Source organism: Dipodomys ordii, unplaced genomic scaffold (genome assembly GCF_000151885.1).
Source record: "Dipodomys ordii isolate 6190 unplaced genomic scaffold, Dord_2.0 Scaffold97, whole genome shotgun sequence".
Lineage (NCBI taxonomy): Eukaryota > Metazoa > Chordata > Mammalia > Rodentia > Heteromyidae > Dipodomys > Dipodomys ordii.
Window position 1 is genome coordinate 1,732,380 of NW_012267313.1, and position 22,807 is coordinate 1,755,186.

A 22,807-nucleotide genomic window follows, 5' to 3' on the forward strand; every position below is an offset into this window, starting at 1 on the left:
GGGGGGGGCGGGGGGAAGCTGGGAAGGGATGTAAAGGGTAAACAAAGGAGGAGGCTGCAATGCTTGGTAAGAAATGTACTCATTATCTTGCCCATGTAATTGTAACCCCTCTGTACAGTATGTTCACAAAAAATTAAAATTAAAATTAAAAAAATTATAACAGCCTTTTTCTCTAATCTGACTTGTAATAGGGCATCATTAAAAAATGAATCAGTTGCAAAAACTCTCTTCATATGATCAGTTTTCTTATTAACTTTCCAGTTTTCTCAGCAAATACATATCTATTCTGTTCTTGGGGATAAGGAAGCTTCAGATCTGGCCCTAAGTAAGTAAAATATCATTATACTCACAATAATTTATATCAATATACTATGGTACAATCATAATAGTCTATATTGAATAATGATTTCTATTAATAATATGACTAATCATTTATATTATCAATAGTTCATATTGATATAAATTTATGCAGAATGATACTTTCTTATCATTCACTTATTTGATCTTTTTCCTGTATACTTTTAAAGTAGATAGAACAGATTTGTCCAATTTTTGACAGATGGATATTTGGAGATGCTAATCCATTCATGCAGTACTTAAGGCTAGGAAGCAGGTATAGCTGAACAGGAATGGAAGAGAGAGATTTATTTTACCTTTCTATAAAACTCCATGGCTTTTCCTTCATTGTCACAATCTCCTTATATCCCATCCCCAACTGAAGTGTCCAATATTGTATAGTTTGGAAGGAAAGGCTATAAAGGCATGGAGGTTAAGGGAAATCTTTGTTATGCATAAGAATCTAACTGAATTAGCATATCATTATGGTCCTGTTCCATGTGTGAGTTCATCATTGGAGAGGAGATACCAATGGTTTTTTATTTTTGGGTGTTGTTGTTGTTGTTGCTGTTGAGAAGAAGAAAATTTACTGAATATTCTGAATGAGAGCAGAATTTTCTGATAGGCAGATTGAAGCTATATATAAGAGAATATTTTAACAAGTATCACAACAAAATAATTGTATAAGTGTCCCCCAAACATCAGGAAATTTATTTTGCCAGACATTACGAAGTGCGTGGTTCTAGAAGACAGTTCTCACTAGATCCCACAACAGTTCCAATGGTTTACCATTCTAGTAGTGGGGAACTAATTATGTGAGTCTCAGATTTCTCAGCTGGAAAAACATAGATGTACGAAAGTGCTTTGAGTTCCTTTCAAGTTCTACCATTATATTCACCACTCTCAACTCTTTTCTTGGTATTTTATTAAAAATTTTCCCTCTTTCCCACCTTTGTACTTGTATTCCACTAATGGTTCTAATTTCTCTCTGTATTAACTCTTCCATCAGTAATTGTTCCTGTCAAAGTTTCTGTTGCATTAAGCTTCTAATCTATATATTTGCAAACTTTAGACTGTAAAAAGGTTGATTTGCTAACTCTACTGCAGGATTCTTGAGTGATGTTTCATCTTTCAGTGTGATCAGGCCCTCAAAGACTGATTCCAGCAATAGCTAAATAGATACATATTTATGATGGTACTGATGCAATACTGAAAACACCAGCATCACCAGCATCAGATTCACCAGGAGTACTTCTTGTAAGTTCACCATCTCCAATTCCAAATGAAAATTGTTGAGAGGAGGTCCTGGGTACTTGGATTTTAAACAAGTACTCTGGGTCCCCTTGGCACACAGTAGAGTGAGCTTTGGAGCCACGGAATAGACCTTTGGATCTCTGCTCTATTCTAGTACATTTTAGTCTGGAGAAATAGGTGCTTTTCTTCAGCAAGTTGCCAAAAACCCAGGGCCTTCTTGCCCATAGTATTTATGTATGAAACTCATTAAAGTCTGTTTGTGATCCTTATGACCTTGCTAACTATTGAGCTTCTGGCTCCCTAACTTGCCTAATCTCCTACATTACAAACCAGAATCAGCATCTGCTCCATTTCTAGAGAGTTATTGTTATTTCTTAGAGGTTTTTGAAAGTTGCTATTATTGACTAAATGTGCCTCAAACACCTGATGAAGATGGAACACGAACTGCTCGTGAGTAAAACAAAGTGCTGTATATATTTTGGAGTTCTAATGAGTTACTTATAGGAATTCTAGGTGCTTCATATAGCATTTTACTGCATCTTCTTTGTAATATCTTCAGTAATATATCAAGCAGATGTATCTACATGACAGATAGGGAAGGCCTGGACACAAGAACATAAGCAACTTTTGTCTAAATAGATAGATTACAAATTCCTTGACATAGATAATCAGTGTTATTCATCTTTGGATGTTCACTAACTAGCAGGGTATGGGTGTTAATTTTTTCAATGAATAGCTACATTAAGAAGTAACTGTTGGTATTTGGCTAGAAAATTTCTAAACTTGGATTCAAAACCATGAATTTAGAAAGAGTGCTTTCCAACCTGAGAAGTGTGCAGAGATCATTTCTGAATGAGGTGGACGTGTGTGAGCTATGTCAACACATACAAGCATACATCATACTCACAAAAGTGCACATATATTTTTCTCTTCCATCACAAGAGTTGTGAATGTAGGAGAAAAATGCACTAATTCTCTCTGCTCAGAACTTTGGATGTGACTCATAAACTGGCTTTTTAATAGTATGCCCAGTATTTGTACATCTTTTTGTGCCTGTTAAAATACCACAAGGCTTTGCCTGCTGTTTGCTTATGCTAAGTCTTTTAGCCATCAGATATGCTACTTTCGCATGCTATGTGGCAGGAAGATACAAGTTTATTCATAATATAACAAAGTAGAGTTTGTTTTTTAGCACAAACATAAGTTTGTTTCATCCAAGAATGTGAAGTTAGTAGCTATGGACTCACACCCATGCAGATTCATGACTATTAAACTATCACATTTTCTGTTTATGTTGATTTCTAATTATTTCTCCCCTTAGAAGAAAAAAAAAGACTGGCTTTCTTAGCCAGACCAGAGCACACAATGTTTCCCACTGTTGGATGAACACTGTTGGATCTGTCTCACGAAAAACGCTGTTATTACCACCCACTAACTCATCAACAGCTCCTGGCTCCCTACAGAATCTGGGTCTCCATTCCCCCTCCCTGCCCCCTCTTGTCCTCTATTCACCTCCACTTGGGAACATGGCCACTTGGAGAAGAAGAAGCTTTCCTCCCTTAGCAACAGCTGGAGATGCTGATTCAGTACCTTACATTTTAACCCATCACAGAGTGTATTAACTTTAAAGATGTTTCTATTTTGGGTTAGGAAAACTACTCCTATTGTTTATCCTGCAAATGTTTTGGTACAATCTTTGCAGCTGTAGTTGACTGGCTAGTCACAAAAAAAAGCCACTACTTCTTAAGAATCAACATTGAAATGAGCCCATGGATTATAAATTAATAAACAGTGATGAAATTCTTACTCAAAAATGCGTATTAGATATGAAAACCGTAGTCTTGTTGTTCTAAACTCTATACTGTCTCAATACATGTTGGAAATGTCAAGATTTTGAAAATGAATGATTGGAATTTTAAAATGTTTTATTCCTTCTTCTTATGACCTCTTATAAGTTTCACAACTTTCCTATTTTTCTTCCACACCCACACACACTTCAGTAAAAGACAAATGAAATTTTAAAGTCCCAAATTAAACTAAAATTACTGCTGATGGGAAATGGGAAGAAACAGAGGAGAAAGGCAACATTCCCAAGAGTAAAAAACATGTGGATTGATGCACTGTCTCTTCAAAGGTTGGAATCTGAATATAAATTCCCAAGTTCGTTACTAGCTAGAACATTTTCCTCTAATATAAAAATTAATAAGAGAACATAGTTTGTAGAACATAACACGCTGGTTCAGTTCCCAGACCCATAAAATTAAGAGAAATTAAAGTGAATATACTGTTTCAGGCCACACGTGTTCTTTCCTTTCCTCCTGATACTGGCTCAGATACAGCCTCCATGCGCTTAAGCTGTGCGTTTCATTCCTGAAGGACGTGTGGGATCAGGGTCTACTTTCCTTCTCTAACCTTAGCTCGTGTCATCCACAGACCAGTAGCCTCATGGATTCCTCTTGTGTTTATCTTCATGTCTGGTTCATCCTTACAGTCAAGACCTTTCCACTTGCAGGGGCTGTACTCAGAAGACCCTTCCTCAGATGTTTGTGGCTGACTCTCATGCTCTATGTCTCAATAACCTCAAAAACCCCTCTGTGACCATTGTATCTACTACAGCTTCTCAAAGTAACTCCTTTGTCTTACATGTTATTTTACTTACATCAATCATTACAATCTATAAGTGTTTGTTTACTTGCTTATCATTAATATAATATACTGATCCCAGAAACTAGATGTTTCATCCTCTTTCTCATTTTTCGTATCATGAATGAGAGTGGGATCTCCTAACTTTTTGCTAAATAATGCAATCCTATCTCTAGTATGTTCATATAAAAAAACAACCCTCTTGGGCTGGGAAGGTGGCTCAGTGGTAGAGCACTCGCCTTGCATGCATGAGGCCCTGGGTTTGATTCCTCAGCACCACATAAGCAAAAAGGAAAAAGCCAGAAGTGGCGCTGTGGCTCAAGTGGTAGAGCGCTAGCCTTGAGCTGAAGAGCTGAGGGACAGCGCCCAGGCCCAGAGTTCAGGCCCCACGATTGGACCCACCCCCCCAAAAAAAACCCCTCTTCCATCCCTTTCGTTTCTAGTCCTGGTCTTGTAACATGTGGTTAGGTAAAATATAGTCTTGCAACAAAGTTCTCTTCTAGCAACTAAGTATTCACCATATTTTAGATTTCAGGAATTTTACAGCTACTATCATTTGCTAGTCATGTTCTTAATATTTCCATCTGACTTGATTTTAGTGGTAAGAATAACTAATTGCTATTTAATGTTAGGTTTGGCTTATAGCTGTGGTTTTGTTTTGAAGTATTTATAGAATATAAATATTAGACTCCCTTCAGGAAAGTATTATTTGGTAACAGAAAAAAATAGGTTTACCAAGTTCTCAAAGAAATCACTTCCATGAAAAACAGTATATTTCCCCATATTATAATAATTGTGGGTCACCAGTTGGGCTATGTTCAGCAGCCAGTGATGATGTTCTTCACTGAGCATTAAGAAGACTGTGAACACATTCATGGCAGCACAAACTTTCACATAGATTGATTCAGTGGCACAAAAGAGTGTAACAGAGTATGCGGTCCTAAAAGTTATAGGTGAATTGATGTCTGTGCTATTGCCTTGGAGAAAATATGTAGAATATGTAGTGGGTATGTGCATGAGTGTGCATGCAAATATATGTTATGTAGATGCATATATGTATATACAAATGAACACATATAAAATTACATTTGTACATTTAAATAATAGGTGAGCTTTAACTTACTTAATGTTAAGAGCTAGTGTATTAAAATTATCAAATAATAAAGAAAGTTTCAAAAATAACAAATCTATGTGCTAAGATCTATTTAAACATGTGGTCTTTTCAACAAATCATTAGCAATAGCAATAGAAGACTATGAATAAATTTCTGTTCATCCAGATGTCATAGCTTTGGAATGTAAAAGAATGTCGTATCCCAATATGTAATCATATTTATTCAAGAAGCCTTTTGTATATATTTTAATCATTCTACCTAACTTCCTGAATTGCTTAAATGCTGTGGAGACCTTGTCAGTTCTAACTTGGAAGCTTTAAGCTATGAATAAACAAAAAGCATGATTCTCAACATTTTCTTGACTCAACCAGATTCGAAAGAGAAGTGCCAAGTAATTCGAATTTTTAATGTTAGTTTTCTTAAAGTGAACATTTTCAAGCATTCCAGAGGAACCATGAAATATCCCTTAATTTTCAGTGACTGTAACATTACTCTGAACTCAAATATGACTCTGTAACAATCCAACCCCAAGTTATAGTAGAAATGTGTCTTCTGACTTAGTCTAGAAAAAAATCCCACATTTTCTCTAGTTAAATGGATTACATCTAGAAAATCTTTTATTGCTTAATTTTGAATGATTTGTTTCATAATTAAACATCTTCACCATGTGATTCTGTGCCTGATTGTTTAATCGGATATTCATACAGACAACCCACTGAAAGTCAAAGATTGTAAGTAGTTTCTCTTAAATATTTACTTTACTAACATTTTATTATGTTAAAAGTACAAATATAGGATGTTACTTAAAAATCTATTCAATCATCAAAGTCTCCATTGAGAATCTGTGCAATAAATGGTAATTGTTTATTAATTCTGGGATTTATCAAGAAAGTTACCAAGAAATTGTCCAACTAACTAGACCCCCTGTCCTCAAGAAACTTAGATTTAATGTGAACATCCTTCTAAAAGGAGAGAACTGGAAGAAAAATAAAAAGAAATGTAAGTTTGATGATGGAATTCTACACATTTCTTTTCCTTTCTGCAAAGACCTGGGCATAGAGAAGAGTGCCCAGTAAATCTTGTAAAGAATGCTTTAGGGAGATTTGACATAGGTTTTTGTTGGTTGGTTGGCTGGTTCTTTGGTTGGCTTAAAATGACTTTTATCAAATGTGTATATATATTAATTTCTAATTACTAATTTAATTTCTAATTAAATCATGATATCAAGAATTTACTTTCATGTACTAAGCATCTTCTTTACATCCCATCAGGCCTGATTTATTAGTCTCTCATATTTTGTATTTCTAGAAGTTCTCTAACTGCAAATATTTGACTACCAGAGGTGATGGACCATATTTAATAATGAATTTCTTTCACATAGCAATGTAATCGATGGCAGCAGAATTACAGTTGAGCCTTAGAAGGGAACTAAGTAAGGCAAATCCCTGAAGCTTTAACTTCAATTGTTACAGAAATAGAATTTAGTACTCATACTGTAATTGATTCAATACATCATAAACATTGAAAACAAGAAGTTAAAGACTGTGTATGGTAGCAGTGCTCTGATACCATTTTAAACTCTCTGGATATTTTATAACATTAACTCATAACAACAGCAAGTTTCTAGGCACTGTTGCATCAGTAGTATATCACCACCACAGCCACTAACACAGCATCCCATATACATCCCCAATAGCCAATCTAAGATAAATTCTGTCCTTGAAAACTAGTGATTCTGTGTTCCATACACCTTGTCCTAGACTTTCACCTGTGGATTTCTCTCCCCAGTAGACCTCTCTCCATTTACTGGCCAGAAAAAATAACATACCTTCTCAAATCCCCTATCTTAATCATTCTCCATTCACTTGGTCTTTAGATTTGGTGGATTTCACCTTGTGACTATCCTTAGAATGTGCATCCCTTGCTCTCCACAATGCAATGCCTCATGTGCAATGCCTCTATTATATGTTATATTGCAATCAGCCAAGTACCAAGTCTACCTTGCTGCAAGGAAAGCCCTTTTGTAACAGAAATCTCATCCTATCACTTGTTAGACTGAAAGACTCAATATCTATAGAATAGCATCCTTGGCATGTCTCATAAAGCATCCCATAATCCAGATCTAGTCTTTGTTTCCTAGCTAGATCTTCTCTCACTACTTATGCACCAGTTGTGTCAAACTCATTCCCTTCTCTTGTTGGTGAAGTTGTGGTGTTTCCTCCTCTGGCCCTACACAGCTATGTATGTGCCAAGAAAAGGCCAACTTATTTTCTAAGATTAAGTTGAAATCTTAGATATAGGAAACGTCCCTTACCTTTCTGATTTCCACTAATATTCAATATATTATAGTTATATTAAAGAATAGAAAATGTTATTTGAAAAAGAAGTTCAGAATATAAAATAAAGTTATTTTATTAGAATGTTTCCTTTTTCAAAAATAAAAGAGAAGGAAGAAGCATAATAAAAGTAAAATTCTATTTTTCTGTTTTAGAATCAAGAGTTTATGACTGAAAGAGTTATTACGGTCAATCCAGACCAAAGTTTTCTGTGGTTTCCATATAAAAAGTAAAAGCTCTTGCCTTAAGATGATGTTTGGGAAATTTGTATCTAGTTGTGTAATACTGACTATAATTTGAGTGATCCTTATACAGAGCACAACAAAGCAGTTGTTAATTCTCAACCATGAGAATATAAAATCATAGACACTAAACTTGATTGTCTCAATTTCTCTCACCACTTGTAGCTGCCACTCACCTTTTTTTTTTTGAGGAGCTAGTTTGCCATCATTTGCATTGAAAATTCATTACCTGATTTTTTTTAATTAACTGACTAACACAGATATTCACTGGGAAGCTGGACAACCGGGTCTTCTTCAACTTTTCGAAAATTCATGTTTTTAAAACCTTTTCCTATGAAGATGAACTATGCAAAAGGCAAACAGAGTTGTTCTATCCCACATTGACTTGCTTTGTTTCACCAGTACAAGTTTTAGAGAAAATTGAGCATGGCATTCCAGCACGTGTCATAATTTCAGAGAAAAATGCTGTCAATCATGACTGCTCCAAAAGAGACATCTCTTTTGGAGAAGTTTGAAAACTTCCAAAAAAAGTAATTTTTTTCAATGGCTTTCAATTCCTTACCTTAAGGAATGTCAGTATTTGAAGCTGTAAGTACATGTCGTGTTTTTATTAACAACTGATAATTAACAAAGGTTTTAGGGTAATAAAATTTCCAATTGTGTATTTTCTACTACTGCCTATATTTCAGTGTCAAAGGCACCCCTGCATGAGCAAATCCCACCCATCTTCATGGAACTCTAAGTCACATAGTGCCTTGAACTTAGAAGCAATTTTATTTCAAATGAAGCGCATGTTTCCATTTAAAAAATTCTCATGGATAAGTGCTACTGGTTTTTACCTACATATCTAACTTCTTCAAATGGATACTGATTGATTCTCAGTCTATAAATTTCTATTGCCTTTGCCTTTTGGAGGGTGTTACCCTGCTTAAAATATGCACACATTTTCTGTAAGTCTCCAATGTGGAGTTCCTGGCATGAAAAATGACCCTGTTACTTGGAAGGCCGTTTTCACTTACAAGTCTCCCAGGTCCCATAATGTCTAAACCTCCTGTGCCACTTTATAGGACGGGCCGTCCCACAAAAGAGCATGTACAGGAAAAGCAGACTTCCCTTCCCCCACGCGCTTCCTCAGTTTATTTACAAAATGTCTTGGAATGAGAATGAGCTGCTTGTGGTTCCTGTGGTTGACTCAGAGATGGTCTCCTCCAGGCAGAGGATGATGGTCAACTGAGTGACCTCTCTGCAGCTAAACCATGCAACCCTCTAGTAAAGCTCTATAGTGTTTGGGGTACTTTCCAACAGAGATGGCGGGGGGAAGATTTTGTGTTTTTCAAAGAACTTAATAACCCAACATACCCATAGAGATAATAGCAGCACACAGATAATGGAAGGTGTATGAGAGATTTCACCTTTCACCACCTAAAAGACAGCAGTTATATTTTGGGATGCTTTCAGATTCCTGTGCATCAACCTCTGGTCCTCAAAGGAGCATTATTGTTCTTTATATGCCTCCTGAAAGGTTGGCATTATGTGTCACTAGAGAACACATTTAGGAGTGGAAATCATCCCCAACACCAGCTACAGGACAGATGCCTCTTCATTAGCAGATTCTGTGCAATCGTCCATAGTTAATGGTCCTAGAAGGTTAAGTGGGGGGAAAACCTCAATCTCAAAAAACACAAGTCTCTCAAATGTTTGGTTACATTGTCTATACTTACTAGTGAACACATACCTCATGCATTGCTGACCCTTGTAAAGCTAAGAATGTAAGTAGCAAAGATCCTCAGGTAAGACAAGTACATACTCACCAAATATGCTTTTCACTTGACTATGTGGGAAATGAGAGCAGAGAAATGATGAGATTTATTTCCAAAAAGATAGAATACTGAACATAAACAACCACACACTCACATCTGATTCATTATTGGTCAGATCTATATATCACATTTTCACCTTTATATCAAATTGAATGGACTATTATTAAACCCACATGAGAAGAAATATTTCTAGGATGTATTGAAGTGTAGTAAATAGCTAGTACAGTTTCACAGTCAATAGAATCAAAGAGCAAAATCGTCTTTTTAGTAGGCCATAGTGGAAAATACATATTCTGGATCTTAGTGGCCTTGCTCAGGTTAAGCCCTAGTTTGTACTTAAGCCCTAGTTTGCTGAAGAAACTAGAGGCATCCTTTCTATCTGCTACACAAATGAAAAACCTACTACACATAAGTGAAATGTATCCATTTCAATGTACAAATGAGCACAAACTGTCAACCCTTTATTTCCCAGGGTGCTGGGTTAATAAGAATAATTTATATATATTTTCTATAAATGATTTGAGCCAAACATGTTCTCAGTTTTTAAATACACACATTTTATTAATTTTGAGAGTACAGGCACTATATGTATAAGAGACAGCCAAGCTCACAAAAAAGGAAGAAAAACAAAGTCACACCTTATCCACTTAGAACCCCAAATTCATAAGTTAATGAAAGAAGTGTATGCATTGTCCTCAAATGCTATTTAACATCTGTCTGCCTGTATGTACATACGGTTAACCTTTGTGCTTTGTATTTCTGCATTTGTTCTTCAGTGCATCCTAGCGCCAGCCAGGGCTGCCAAGGAGGCTGTGCAACCTGTTCAGATTACAATGGATGTTTGTCATGTAAGCCCAGACTATTTTTTGTTCTGGAAAGAATTGGCATGAAGCAGATAGGAGTGTGTCTCTCTTCATGTCCAAGTGGATATTATGGAACTCGATATCCAGATATAAATAAGTGTACAAGTAAGTGCCTACACAACATTATATTTTTATCTCATCTTTGGGGACTTTACTAGATTGAAATGGCCTCTGATATCTGGGATAGTGAATGTTAACTAAATAAAAGTGCTTACTTCATATTTAGGCGAACCTCTGTGTACACATACTCAGCCTTCAGGATAGAAAAAAATCACCACGAACTTTCAAAACAGATTCATGTTTTCTTCGACTTCCCAGCTAAGGCTGGGAAGATGATTATTACTCATTGAGCCTATAGAAAAACACTATATGTATCTATACTATCAGAGTTTTAAATACCATCAAAAAATTCAAGTATTTAACTTGGAACATCAACGTAGCTAATTTGGGCTCCTGAAAGATTCCATTATAGCTAAAGACGTTTCTTTTATCATTTGAAAGCAAATTCGGGTAGCACCTCGATGGAATTCAAAAGGTCGGCTCTCCACACGGAAGACCACCTGACTTTTCAAAACGTAAATTCAAAAGTATTCCTATATCCAAACATGACATGTAGCTCTATCTCTCATAGCCTAAAACTATCTAACCATGAGCTACAACTCTGGCTCCCCCATGTTGCACCAGCCTTACTGCCCTTCTTAGCTCTGCCCATCAAACCCTTCAATAATTGTTCTACCCTGGCCCTTCTGGCATTGTTGAAGTTGTTTGTGCACACCTTTGCCCGGCTAGCTCTCTTTATTTCATTCTTTTATATTACCTTCTCAAAGATGGCACTCTGACAATCTTACACAAATAACCATTACCTATCCCCTTTATCAGTCAATTTCCCCGTTTCTTTTCCTGCCTTTTTCTTTTATTATTAGTGTTGCTGTTGTTGTTTTCCAGAGCACCTATCACTAAAACAAAACTGGCTTATTTAAAACAAACAAACAAACAAAACAATCTTCTCTATGGTTCTTGGCTAGTTACGTAAACTTTTGGAAATCCATTTACCTTATGTGTAAAATGGAAATTGTAACAGAGACCACGTCATTGGATTATGGTAAAGTTTAAATGACTCAATATTGTAAAACCCTTGTCATTATTTTTAGTTTACACTAATCACCTGGTAAGAGTCAACTATTGTTTTCATGTACTACTTATTTTCCTACAATGCAACTCCTGTGGAAAGCGGTTCCTTCTTTGCTTGTATTCTCCTTTCCATCAGTATCTAGAATAATGCTCCACCTAGAGTGGATAATGAAATATGCTTTGGTTTTGAAAAGAGTCCTCAAGAATAATGCAAAAGCAATGTCTAAAGTTATATAGAAACATGTTCATTCTCACTTTATACCAATCAATACTTCATTTTATAGTCATTGTCTTTGTATATATACATGCAGACTACATGTACACACAAATAATATATATAATGTATTATACAGGTTGACTATTCCTTATCTAAAATGCCAGAGACTAGAAACATTGCAATATTGGCATAAAATTTCCTGGTAGCATCTCCATCCCTAAGCTGAAGATTCAAAATGTGAACCTTCTTGAGCACAATTGTGTGCTCTGAATGTTTCAGATTCTATACCCAAACAGCAAAATTGATTCAGCAACTGGTTTAAAGATTTTGAAATCAACAACTGCTATAAATCCACTTCATGGCCGAGAAACCCTTAATGTAGTTTAGCAAAATAACTTTTAGTCCCAAGTGTTTGTTTTATATGGTTAACCATAATTTAGAGAGGATCATGAAAACATGTTTCACTTATATTTTTCAGAATGCAAAGCTGACTGTGATACCTGTTTCAACAAAAATTTCTGCACAAAGTGTAAAAGTGGATTTTACTTACATCTTGGAAAGTGCCTTGACAATTGCCCCGAAGGGTTGGAAGCTAACAACCACACCATGGAGTGCGTCAGTATTGGTGAGCAAGAACTCTTAGATTTAGACTAGATGAGAAACAACTCAGAGGATTTTGTCAGTCTCCATGAAGGTGCTTCTCGAAGTCTAATTTACAAGGATCTGAGAAACCTGCTATAAGAGGCTCTCTCATCTTCTATAAACATACAAGCATAAAAGCATCCCTAGAGCCTTAGCACGAGTCAGAGTGTAACTTACCATTATTTCTTAGTGACAGATGACAATTTTTCAAACTATTCTGATCAGTATAGAAATTTATCTTGTACCAACAATAGGAAGCAGCCTTAGGACAAAAACTACCTAGGCTTAATCTCAACCAATAACCAAAGTTATTTTCCAAGGAGGAGACATTTTCTCTTGATATGCTCTGTACTGGTTTTCTTTGCATAGATACTTGGAAACAAGAAAGAGAGGATTTGGGGCTCACTCAAACTGACAGAAGACACAGTGCTAGGGTTTGATTAATTGCAGGCTGGGTTTCCTGGAGGGGAGGTCTCTCAGACAAGTTGTTTGTCTAAATAACAGATCACTGTCAGGCTATGTTTTCCCTCTTTTAAAGGTTGTGCAGCTACTAGAGCTATGAGTTTGATGAACACTTGGGGAGCAGATGCTAAACCAAATGGGAAAACAGCATAGGCAAGCTCAAAATCCCTTGGGCAATAACTGCAGGAGCCTTTGAAGCTGTCCTGATGTCGGCATGTGTGCACAAAAACCCTCCTGATTCAGTACAAGATAGTCTCCAGGACCGCCCCAGGGTTCCCTCAGTACAGCTCCACCAGGACCTAAAGGCTGGTGTAATGACTATGAGGTGGTGGCTTGACTATTTCAAACCTACCTCAACCTTTGATTTCTGAACAATGGTTTTGATAGACTGAAAAAAATTTAGCTGATATTTCAAGGCTAATCTCAGAAGCATTTGGGGAAAAATACTGAATCAGTTCATGGCTCTTTTTGGAAAAAGTCTTTTATCTAGTCAATAAAAACAGAAAAACAACTTGGGAAAGGGTGAAAGGTACACGAGAAAGCACTTCAAGTTCATCGTTTTTATATGTCCCGAGGGCTGATGATTAGACATATTAAGTTCCAAATAGTGGAAAAATAGGAAACACTTTGTTAAATATTCCAGGACAGAAATTCAGTTTTTTTTATTACCAAAGGATTATGGTGTTTCTTAATTCAAGAAAAAGTATTTAAACTTTGTTAGTTGTTGCAGGTATATTATTCACTCTTAAGAAGCTATTTGTGTGAAACTTATTAGTGTTCTTTTGAAAGAGAGACCCTCATACAGTTGCCATTTTTGGATTAGCCTTTAAAACCATTTATCAGTAAAACTACACAAATTTAATCAGTTTCAATATTTTAAAGTAGACACTAGCTGTGCAAAGGTTATTGGATATCTTTGGTTCATTTTGCAGGTACAAACTAGATGGACACAGTAGTAGTGTAAATCAGAATCTTTCTTTAGGACTGGCTCTTGCTGCTTACTCCAAAATGCTATCTCCCACAAGGTGGTATCTATCCTAAAAGCGTAACACATATAGGTTTGGCCCAAATTTTCAGGGAAAACTATGACCTGCTCTCTTACACAAAGACTTTCAGCTTGTTCTTTAAGAAGTGGGGAAACTAGCTGGGCGCTGGTGGCTCACACCTATAATCCTAGCTTTTCAGGAGGCTGAGAACTGAGGATCATGGTTCAAAGCCAGCCCCGGCAGAAAAGTCTGTGAGACTCTGCTCTCCAATAAACCACTAGAAAACCGGAAGTGGCGCTGTGGCGCTCACCTTGAGCTGAAGAGCACAGGGACAGAGCCCAGGCCCAGAGTTCAAGCTACACGACCGACAAAAAAAAAAAAAAAAAAGAAAGAAAAGAAAAAAAAAAAAAAAGAAAGAAAGAAAGAAAGGAAGGAAGAAAGAAAGAAGTAGGAAAACTAAGACCTGCAAAAGTAAAATGTTGACTTTTGACCCCACAGACATACTGTACTTTTGTGCTATGATTAGTTCCTGTGCTTGGCTCTTCATTGGTCACCCAACACAACCTGTTAACCTTTGTTATGATCTACACCATTGTATCATTTTAACTTGAATGTACTGATCACTAGCAGGGAAGATATTGCTCTGATATAGAGCCGGCATGAAAGATGTATATCACAAACTATCTCTCCATGCTTTTCAGGTCAAATTGAATGTAAGCATCCTCTGGACCCAACTGGATTCAATCTTTCCATTGTGTGCTTCAGATATTTGCTTCCTCTTGCATGAGGAGACATCCCAATGCCAATACCCAATAGCAGCTAATACATTCTTGCAATCTTATCTATGGACCCATGCAGCTAGTAAAAAAGAATTAGAACAAAAGAATAAAGGCATGGGTAGGCCATTATTGGTAGGATTTCCAGTTCAATTTTCTTCCAAATCCACTTTACTCTGTCTCAGACTGATGATCAAATCCAGCATAGCCATCTCTAGGGTCTGGGAGCTCACGCTTACTTCACTGGTGAGTACTTAAAGATTGCCAGTGTGAAAATTGTTCTTCATAAACGAGAGAGGAGAAATCCAGAGAAAACAATTCTTTTTCTTACTTATCTCTTAACTAATTAGTAATTTAGTTACATTGTTCATATAGTTACCTACCTAAGTTTAATTTAAATCACTCCATACTCACCTTTAGCATTTTTCCAGTCTTCTATTTTCCGGTAACATTATGTGGATACTAATATGGTAAGTTTATTCTACAGTATTTCTGTAGAACTATTTTGTCCTCATGGCTATGAGCTATCTACCTGGTACTAACAAAACATTTTGGCATTGGATTAATACCTGGCAAAGTAGAAGTTCATGATTTTAAGGCTTTCTTTTCCATTTGCTTTCTTGGAGACTTTTTATTTCTATATGTTAAAGATTCATTAATATCAATCATTAATTTTGAGATGAGATGGACATAACCTGGAAATGACTGTATCAAGTGACATGGTTGTCCTACACTTTAACCAAAATTGCAATGGCAGAACTAAGCACAAGACTGTTTTGTGTTTGACTAAATCTCAATTAAGTCATAGAAACAAATTCACTTATCTAATCAGTTTTATCAAACTTTGAGTTTCATCAAGGGTACCTTAAAGAAAGTAGGAAAGCCTGTGGAAAATATATCATGAAAGGCCTTAAATTTCTAAAACATTTAGGTTATTTTTCTCAAGTTTATTATCAGACATGCTGCTCTAACATAATGATTCATCAAATCAGAAGACAGTAAGAGATGATATGAGGACTGAGGGTCTTGTGTCATTCTAAAGAGTTGTTGTTGGAAGCTGTTTCCATTGTTGTAAGGAAGCAACTTTTGTGGTCATAAATAAAAGAACAGCACTTTTCATCTGGATGGGGGAGTTAAGCCTCTTCTCACAGCAGTGGGAAGCTAGGCAGGAAGATTAAGTGAGAACACACTGGGCTACATAGTAGTAGACAACTTCAAAATCAGAAAGAATAGACGTTATTATATTTCTTCTAATCAGAAGTATAGAACTCTGCTATAAAACTTAAGCTATTGTGCTGGGAAGGTGGCTCAGTGGTAGAGCGCTTGCCTTGCATACATGAGGCCCTGGGTTCGATTCCTCAGCACCACATAAGCAAAAAGAAAAAAGCTGGAAGTGGCGCTGTGGCTCAAGTGGTAGAGCGCTAGCCTTGAGCTGAAGAGCTGAGGGACAGCGCCCAGGCCCAGAGTTCAGGCCCCACAACCGGACCTCCCCACCCCCGCCAAAAAAAACTTAAGCTGTTATTGAAGGGATGACTGTATACCAAAAAAGTGAAACAACAAACCTGCAAAAACAAATCTTCAAAAGGGTCTTATCAGTTCCCTTTAGGGATCATTCAAGTTAACTCTAGAAACAGCTTCTTATCTGAAATGGACCTGAAATTTACCTTAATTAGTTGGTCCTGTGTAAGTATCAAGTAGAAGAAGAAATAGGAAATCGGAAACAATAGCAAGTGTGGGCCACAAAACTTGCATTTGCTTTCCACTCAACCATATTCTAACACAGAGGTTCTCAAAAGATGTTCCCAGTATCAACAAATCACCATTATCTGCATTATTAGGATGGCAAATTGACAGGTACACCACAGACGACTAGATCAGAAACTTTAGGGATATGATTCAATGTTTTGCCTAAAAAATATTTTTAGCACTTTTGATGCATGCTCAAGTTTGAGAAGGTGAAGTTTGAGAAACCATTTTCTAACAAACAATCACATTTCTCAAGCTCTGGTAAAGATCACTCAATAATTATAACAGTGCTCTAGAAATTGTAAAGCACTGATCAATTGTGAGTAACTATATAATATAGTATCTTGGTTAATGAAACCTAGAACAAAAAGTACAGGAAATAGCAAACTCAATGTAAGAATGAATTTGCCTGATATGAGCACCAAAAAAGCCTGAAAATATTTAATCTCTGCCTCTTGCATTCTCTTTGTTTTTCATTTAAGACATCTTCTACAGGATTTTAACCTCAGGATTTGGGCAAGTGTTGCTGAAAGCTAACCTTTCCTGATTTAACAATCTGGTAGTGATTGCAAATCAACTAAGGCTGTTTCTGTTCTCTTGTTTTAGTGCACTGTGAGGCCAGTGAATGGAGTCCTTGGAGTCAATGCACAAAAAAAGGAAAAACGTGTGGCTTCAAAAGAGGGACTGAAACACGGGTTCGAGAAATAATCCAGCATCCTTCAGCAAAGGGTAACCTGTGTCCTCCTACAAGTGAGACAAGAAAGTGTACAGTGCAAAGAAAGAAGTGTCAGAAGGGAGAACGAGGTATGATCGGTTAACAAGATCTGCTTGCTGAGCTTCTCATAATTAGATGTCTATTTCATCTTAAGGCAATATCACTCATGTCTAAAACTCCAAAATATGTAGCAAAGAATATATTGTCTCTGAATTACAGTTTTATAGATGTAATAACTTTTTGAAATGGTATTTCCTATCGGTACTAGATGCCATGATAAGAGTATGGCAATTGAATGATAATGAACAAAGCTGGGCTACAAGCCTTGGGCTGTTATCTGTGCTATGATCCATCACCTTTCTAGTGCCAAGGAAACTTTTGGGAGGTCTCATAAACATAAGGTCTAATATAGCCTGGTATAAAACCATGACAACAAAACATCACCATCAACTTAGTCCTTCTACGATGCCTATGATTCAACATAGTACAATTAGGTTAAAAGCTTTTGTAGCTAAACATTTACTTTACTATTGGCTTCATATTTGAACTGATTACTAAGGCCTTATTTTATGAATATGACACAATAAATAATGACGCTCTCTTCCCAGGTTTTATTTTAAATTATACTAACTCTAAATTTATACTATATTATAAAACCTATTCGATCTTAACTGTGTCAAGACTTATTCTGAAATCCTATGAGAACCAAGAGTAAATATACCATTTAATGTGATGCTTGAGGATCATATACTTTCATTTAGAAGAACTACAGTTGGTGACCTCTAAAACATCATTTCCTGTCTTTCTCATTTATTGTTTTCAGCACTACTGCCCACGAGTATGTTTGATAGCTTTAAATCACTTTTGATAGTTATCTGGTGAGCCTCTAAATGATGTTCTCAACTAATTAATTACCTTTTTAAATGAGTCATCTACCAATAGTTATTTAATTCTCTCACTTTATTTTTTTTATGGTGAGAATACCGTACAGAGGAGTTACAATTACATGGGCAAGATAACGAGTACATTTCTTATCAAGCATTGTTGCCTCCTCTTTGCTTCCCCTTCCCATCCCTTCCCATCCTCCCCCCACCTCCCCTCACCTGATCCTCACCCCCACCACCAAAGTTGTAAAGTTCATTTTTCGACATAACGACTTGTACATCTCATTGCTGCAGTGGGCCCACCTGTATCCCTAGTTAAACGATCTGTTTTTGTCCTTCCCCTCCACAAATTATACCAACATCAAACACAGTGAAAGCAGGGGTTAAACCATGAGGGAGGGACATACAAAGCAACAAAGAAATAATCTTATAAATATGTTAGAAACAATCGCAAGAAAGAAAAACATTTGAATACTTATCATGGGGTTCATTTCATCTAACTTCAACTTATCTGACCTTTTCTGCTTGTCTCAGACATATACTAGTTATTGCAAATAAGGGAAACCATGGGACCTATGTTTCTTTGGGCCTGGCTTACTTCACTTATTATAATTTTTTCCAAGTCTTTCCGTTTCCTAACTAAGGAGTCAGTGTCATTCTTTCTGATGGAGGCATAGAATTCCATTGTGTATATATACTATATTTTCTTGATCCATTCATCTACTGAGGGGCATCTGGGTTGGTTCCATATCTTACCTATGGTAAATAATGCTGCAAGAAACATAGTTGTGCTGGTAGCTTTAGTCTGGTCTTGTTTGTATTTTATTTGTTAAATAAAAATTTTAAATTCTTTATGATGCTAGTCTGAATCCATATGAATTCATAACTGAGTAGGATACTCAGCATATTGGGAAGGTACAATCAAGAGTCCTGCAGAAGCTGGATATTAGTTACTCATGTCTATAATCCTAGCTCCTTGGGAGGCTGAGAATCAGAGGACCAGAGTTCAAGACCCTGAGTAGAAAATCCCATAATTTTACATAGTCCAGAAAGAAACTAGACATAGTGGCATGGACATGTCATCCATGCTATGACCAATACCTAAAATATATGTAGATGATAGTCCAGACTCATATCTGAAAATAACACAATAGCTTATCTCAAGAGTAAGCGAAAAAAGGGACTGTAATATAGTGACTGCCTATCAAGTGTAAACTTCAGTACCATCAAAACCAAACAAAACCAAGAACAATCCAGTAGAAGACTAGATGTTTAAACAGATAACCTAGTATCATTTATCATATATGATAGAGGGTTTATAGGCATGGGAACTAATTTTAATGAGAACACAGAGGAGGATATTTTGAAAACATGAATGTTATTCTAGGGATATGGGTGGACCCATTGCAACAATGAGATGTACAAGATGCTATGTAGAAAAAACAAACTTTACAGCTTTGTGGGGGGGGTAGTATAGTCCTGGAGATGGGAGGGCAGGGATGGTGGGGGGGAAAACAAAGGAGGAGGCAACAGTGCTTGATAAGAAATGTACTCATTACCTTGCTCATGTTATTGTAACCCCTCTGTACGGTATTTTCACAATAAAAAAAAACTTATTTAAAAAAAGATAAAGCCGGGTGCTGGTGGCTCATGCCTGTAATCCTAGCTACTCAGGAGGCTGAGATCTGAGGATCGCAGTTCAAAGCCAGCCCAGGCAGGAGAGACCTTGAGACTCCTATCTCCAATAAACCACCAGAAAACCGGAAGTGGCGCTGTAGCTCAAGTGGTAGAGTGCTGGCCTTGAGCTGAAGAGCTGAGGGACAGCACCCAGGGCCAGAGTTCAAGCCCCCCGACCAAAAAAAAAAAAAAAAAAAAAGATAAGAAGAAATTAAGCCGGGCGCCAGTGGCTCATGCCTGTAATTTTAGCTATTCAGGAGGCTGAGATCTGAGGATCGTGGTTTAAAGCCTGCATGAGCAGGAAAGTCCATGAGACTCTTTTCTGCAATAAACCACTCAGAAAACTGGAAGTGGTACTGTGGCTCAAGTGGTAGAGTGCTGGCCTTGAGCTGAAGAGCTGAGGGACAGCACCCAGGGCCAGAGTTCAAGCCCCACAACCACAAAAAAAAGAAAAAAGAAAGAGAGAAAGAAAGCAGGAAGAAATTGGGGTCACCTGTGTTTTGCAAAGGACTTTTCTTTACACCAAATTGGCCATCATCAGATACATAAGCCTTTTGTTACCATTATAATCAAGTAGTTAATGTGGTAAAATTCTTGAGGATATGGGTTATTTTAAAGAGAACTTCAAACTTTTATAAATTTCTAAGTGGTTTTGATTATAATTTAGTTTCAGGAATGGAAGTTGGCTAGTTAAAAAGGTCTTTTTGGCATTTGTTACCAATTAATATAAAACATGTTACATTTTAAAAGTTGGGCTTGGCAGTCAAATATTTCATCATTCTACTTGTTGGTATGCTCCTGCAGCCATACATTTACTCATGTTTACTAAATTTTCTTGAAATGTAATGAGTCACAGGTGATCTCTGTTCATATTCTTTACACAGAGAATCTACAGAATGAATCAGTATTTAGTACAATGTGCTTTAAGGTTTAACTGAAGATACACTTACGTAGTAGCAAAATTAAATTATGCTACTAATTACATTCTAGGTTTTTATTTGAGAATGTATCTTTGTTTTTATTTGAGAATGTATCTTTCTAGAACTGGGCTTACACATTAACATTGAAAATACCATTTTTTTAAAGTAGCAAGTAGAAGATAAACAATGGTTTAAGATATTTCAAATAGGAACCTGTGATACAAGACATTCCTTAAAAGTGGTGCTTACTGAAATTTTCTCCTCTGAAAACACAATAGTTTACACTTGTGAAGAGAGTTTTGTACAGTTACAAAAATACAGGTATCTTATTAGTCTTAAACTTTTATTAAATAATGCATACACTAACAATATGGATGGCCTATAATTAAATTCCAGGTCCAGTTTCAATTTAGTCTTTATTTATGTTTCAATGTATGTGATGTGTGTGCTTAAAAGCTTTTCAAGTAGCTTAGAAATTTAGGAGGAAAAATTTTAATCTCATTATTCCTTACTTCTCTAACCCAGTAGTTTTCTAAATTTTTTAAATATTTACTAATATTCCATGCAAACAAAGAAACATAATCACCTCCTATGTACCTCCCTATATATGTATTATGTCAACTATTACATCAACACATTATCCAAGTTGTGGTGCAGGTTCTGATCCATATTTATGTCTATATACATAGACATATAAATCTTAAAATTTAATCATGTTCTGAATTTATAATGTAAATACTAGGAATCACAAAGTAGCTAAGATTAGAGGTGTGAGCTACAGCACCAGATTTTTATATAAGTGATATTTCTTATTTGAAAAGAGTAAACATTTTTAAATTTTGGGCGATTTAAAAAGTAAGTACAAGGAAAATGACAAAGGTATAATTTCTCCTATCACTAACTAGTGGAAATATAAGTTCTCTTACAACTATTAATCTAGATTGCTCCTAAAACATGTAGAATTCAAGAAATAGGGAGTTTCACACCCTGATCCTGTAAAGGCAAATAAACTAAAGGGGAAAAGTTCTGACTATAAAATTTAACCCAAAAATCTTGAATTTAAAATTTTATCAATGATCCCTGACCAAAGAGATTAATGATAGAGATAGATAACTCTTTTGGAACAGGTATGGAGCATGTGTTTGGGGTTTTTCTGCTGTATTCTAATTACCAAAAGCAAAGTGTCCAGGGAAGATAGATGAGATACTGAGAAGAATGGAATAGAAGGAAATAGTTCCTGGGAGCAGAATGGATTTTTCCAGTTGTGCGATGTATGTTTAGTATGTGTATTGTAAAGGTTTATTGCAAAATCTAGTATACACTCTTTTAAACTATCATTTTTTCTCATGCTTAAAATAGCAATAGAAAATTAATTTGAGGATGTGAATGTAATTTTTGTATTCCCAAATCCAAAATTTTCTCTATTATACTATTCATTTGCACCAGTTAGGGTTATCTTTCTTTATCAGACATGGGGATTTTTAATCTACCTTGACTTATTCATCAATTACTAGCTCTAAAGAGAAGTTACTTCCATCACAGTTTTTCTAGCAAGAATATGTACCAGTTGAATTCTATATTTGTGACATCAAAATCATACAAAATATTTTGGAAGAGATTATACAGGTCACTTGTAGATTATTACCAATTACCATACATTAAAATAGCATATTGAACTAGAAGTAACGAAAGAGAAAGCACATTTCCAATAGTTGTTACTTTATAATTAATGACTCTTTTGATATGCTATGTATAACTATCTCAGGTTAGGAGAAGTAAAACAGGACAGGAACATGTGCGTGCCTGTGTGATGGAAGGCTATGTTTCCCAATCATTTACACATTACCCTAATTTAATGCATAGATTTTTTTCAGGGAAATTCACAAAGACAAAGAGAAATATCAATGTTTTTGTTAATTCATGAGTAAGAGTTTCACTAATAACAAGTAATGGATAATCTAAGGATAGAAGAGAAGAGTCAGAAAGACAAGATTGAGGTCTACCGTCTTGGTATAAAGATGATCTAGAGTCCATTATGTGTGT

General features: G+C 36.1%; 1 protein-coding gene across 1 annotated transcript in view; it reads left to right on the forward strand.

Annotated features, from left to right (window-relative positions):
• Rspo3 (R-spondin 3) overlaps positions 1–22,807 on the forward strand; it is an 81,996-nt gene that overhangs the window by 17,671 nt on the left and 41,518 nt on the right. Inside the window, exons 2-4 of the mRNA XM_013026816.1 lie at positions 10,522–10,713; positions 12,435–12,581; positions 17,175–17,372. Coding sequence (XP_012882270.1) covers positions 10,522–10,713; positions 12,435–12,581; positions 17,175–17,372 — 537 coding nt within the window. The remainder of the gene's footprint in view (positions 1–10,521; positions 10,714–12,434; positions 12,582–17,174; positions 17,373–22,807) is intronic.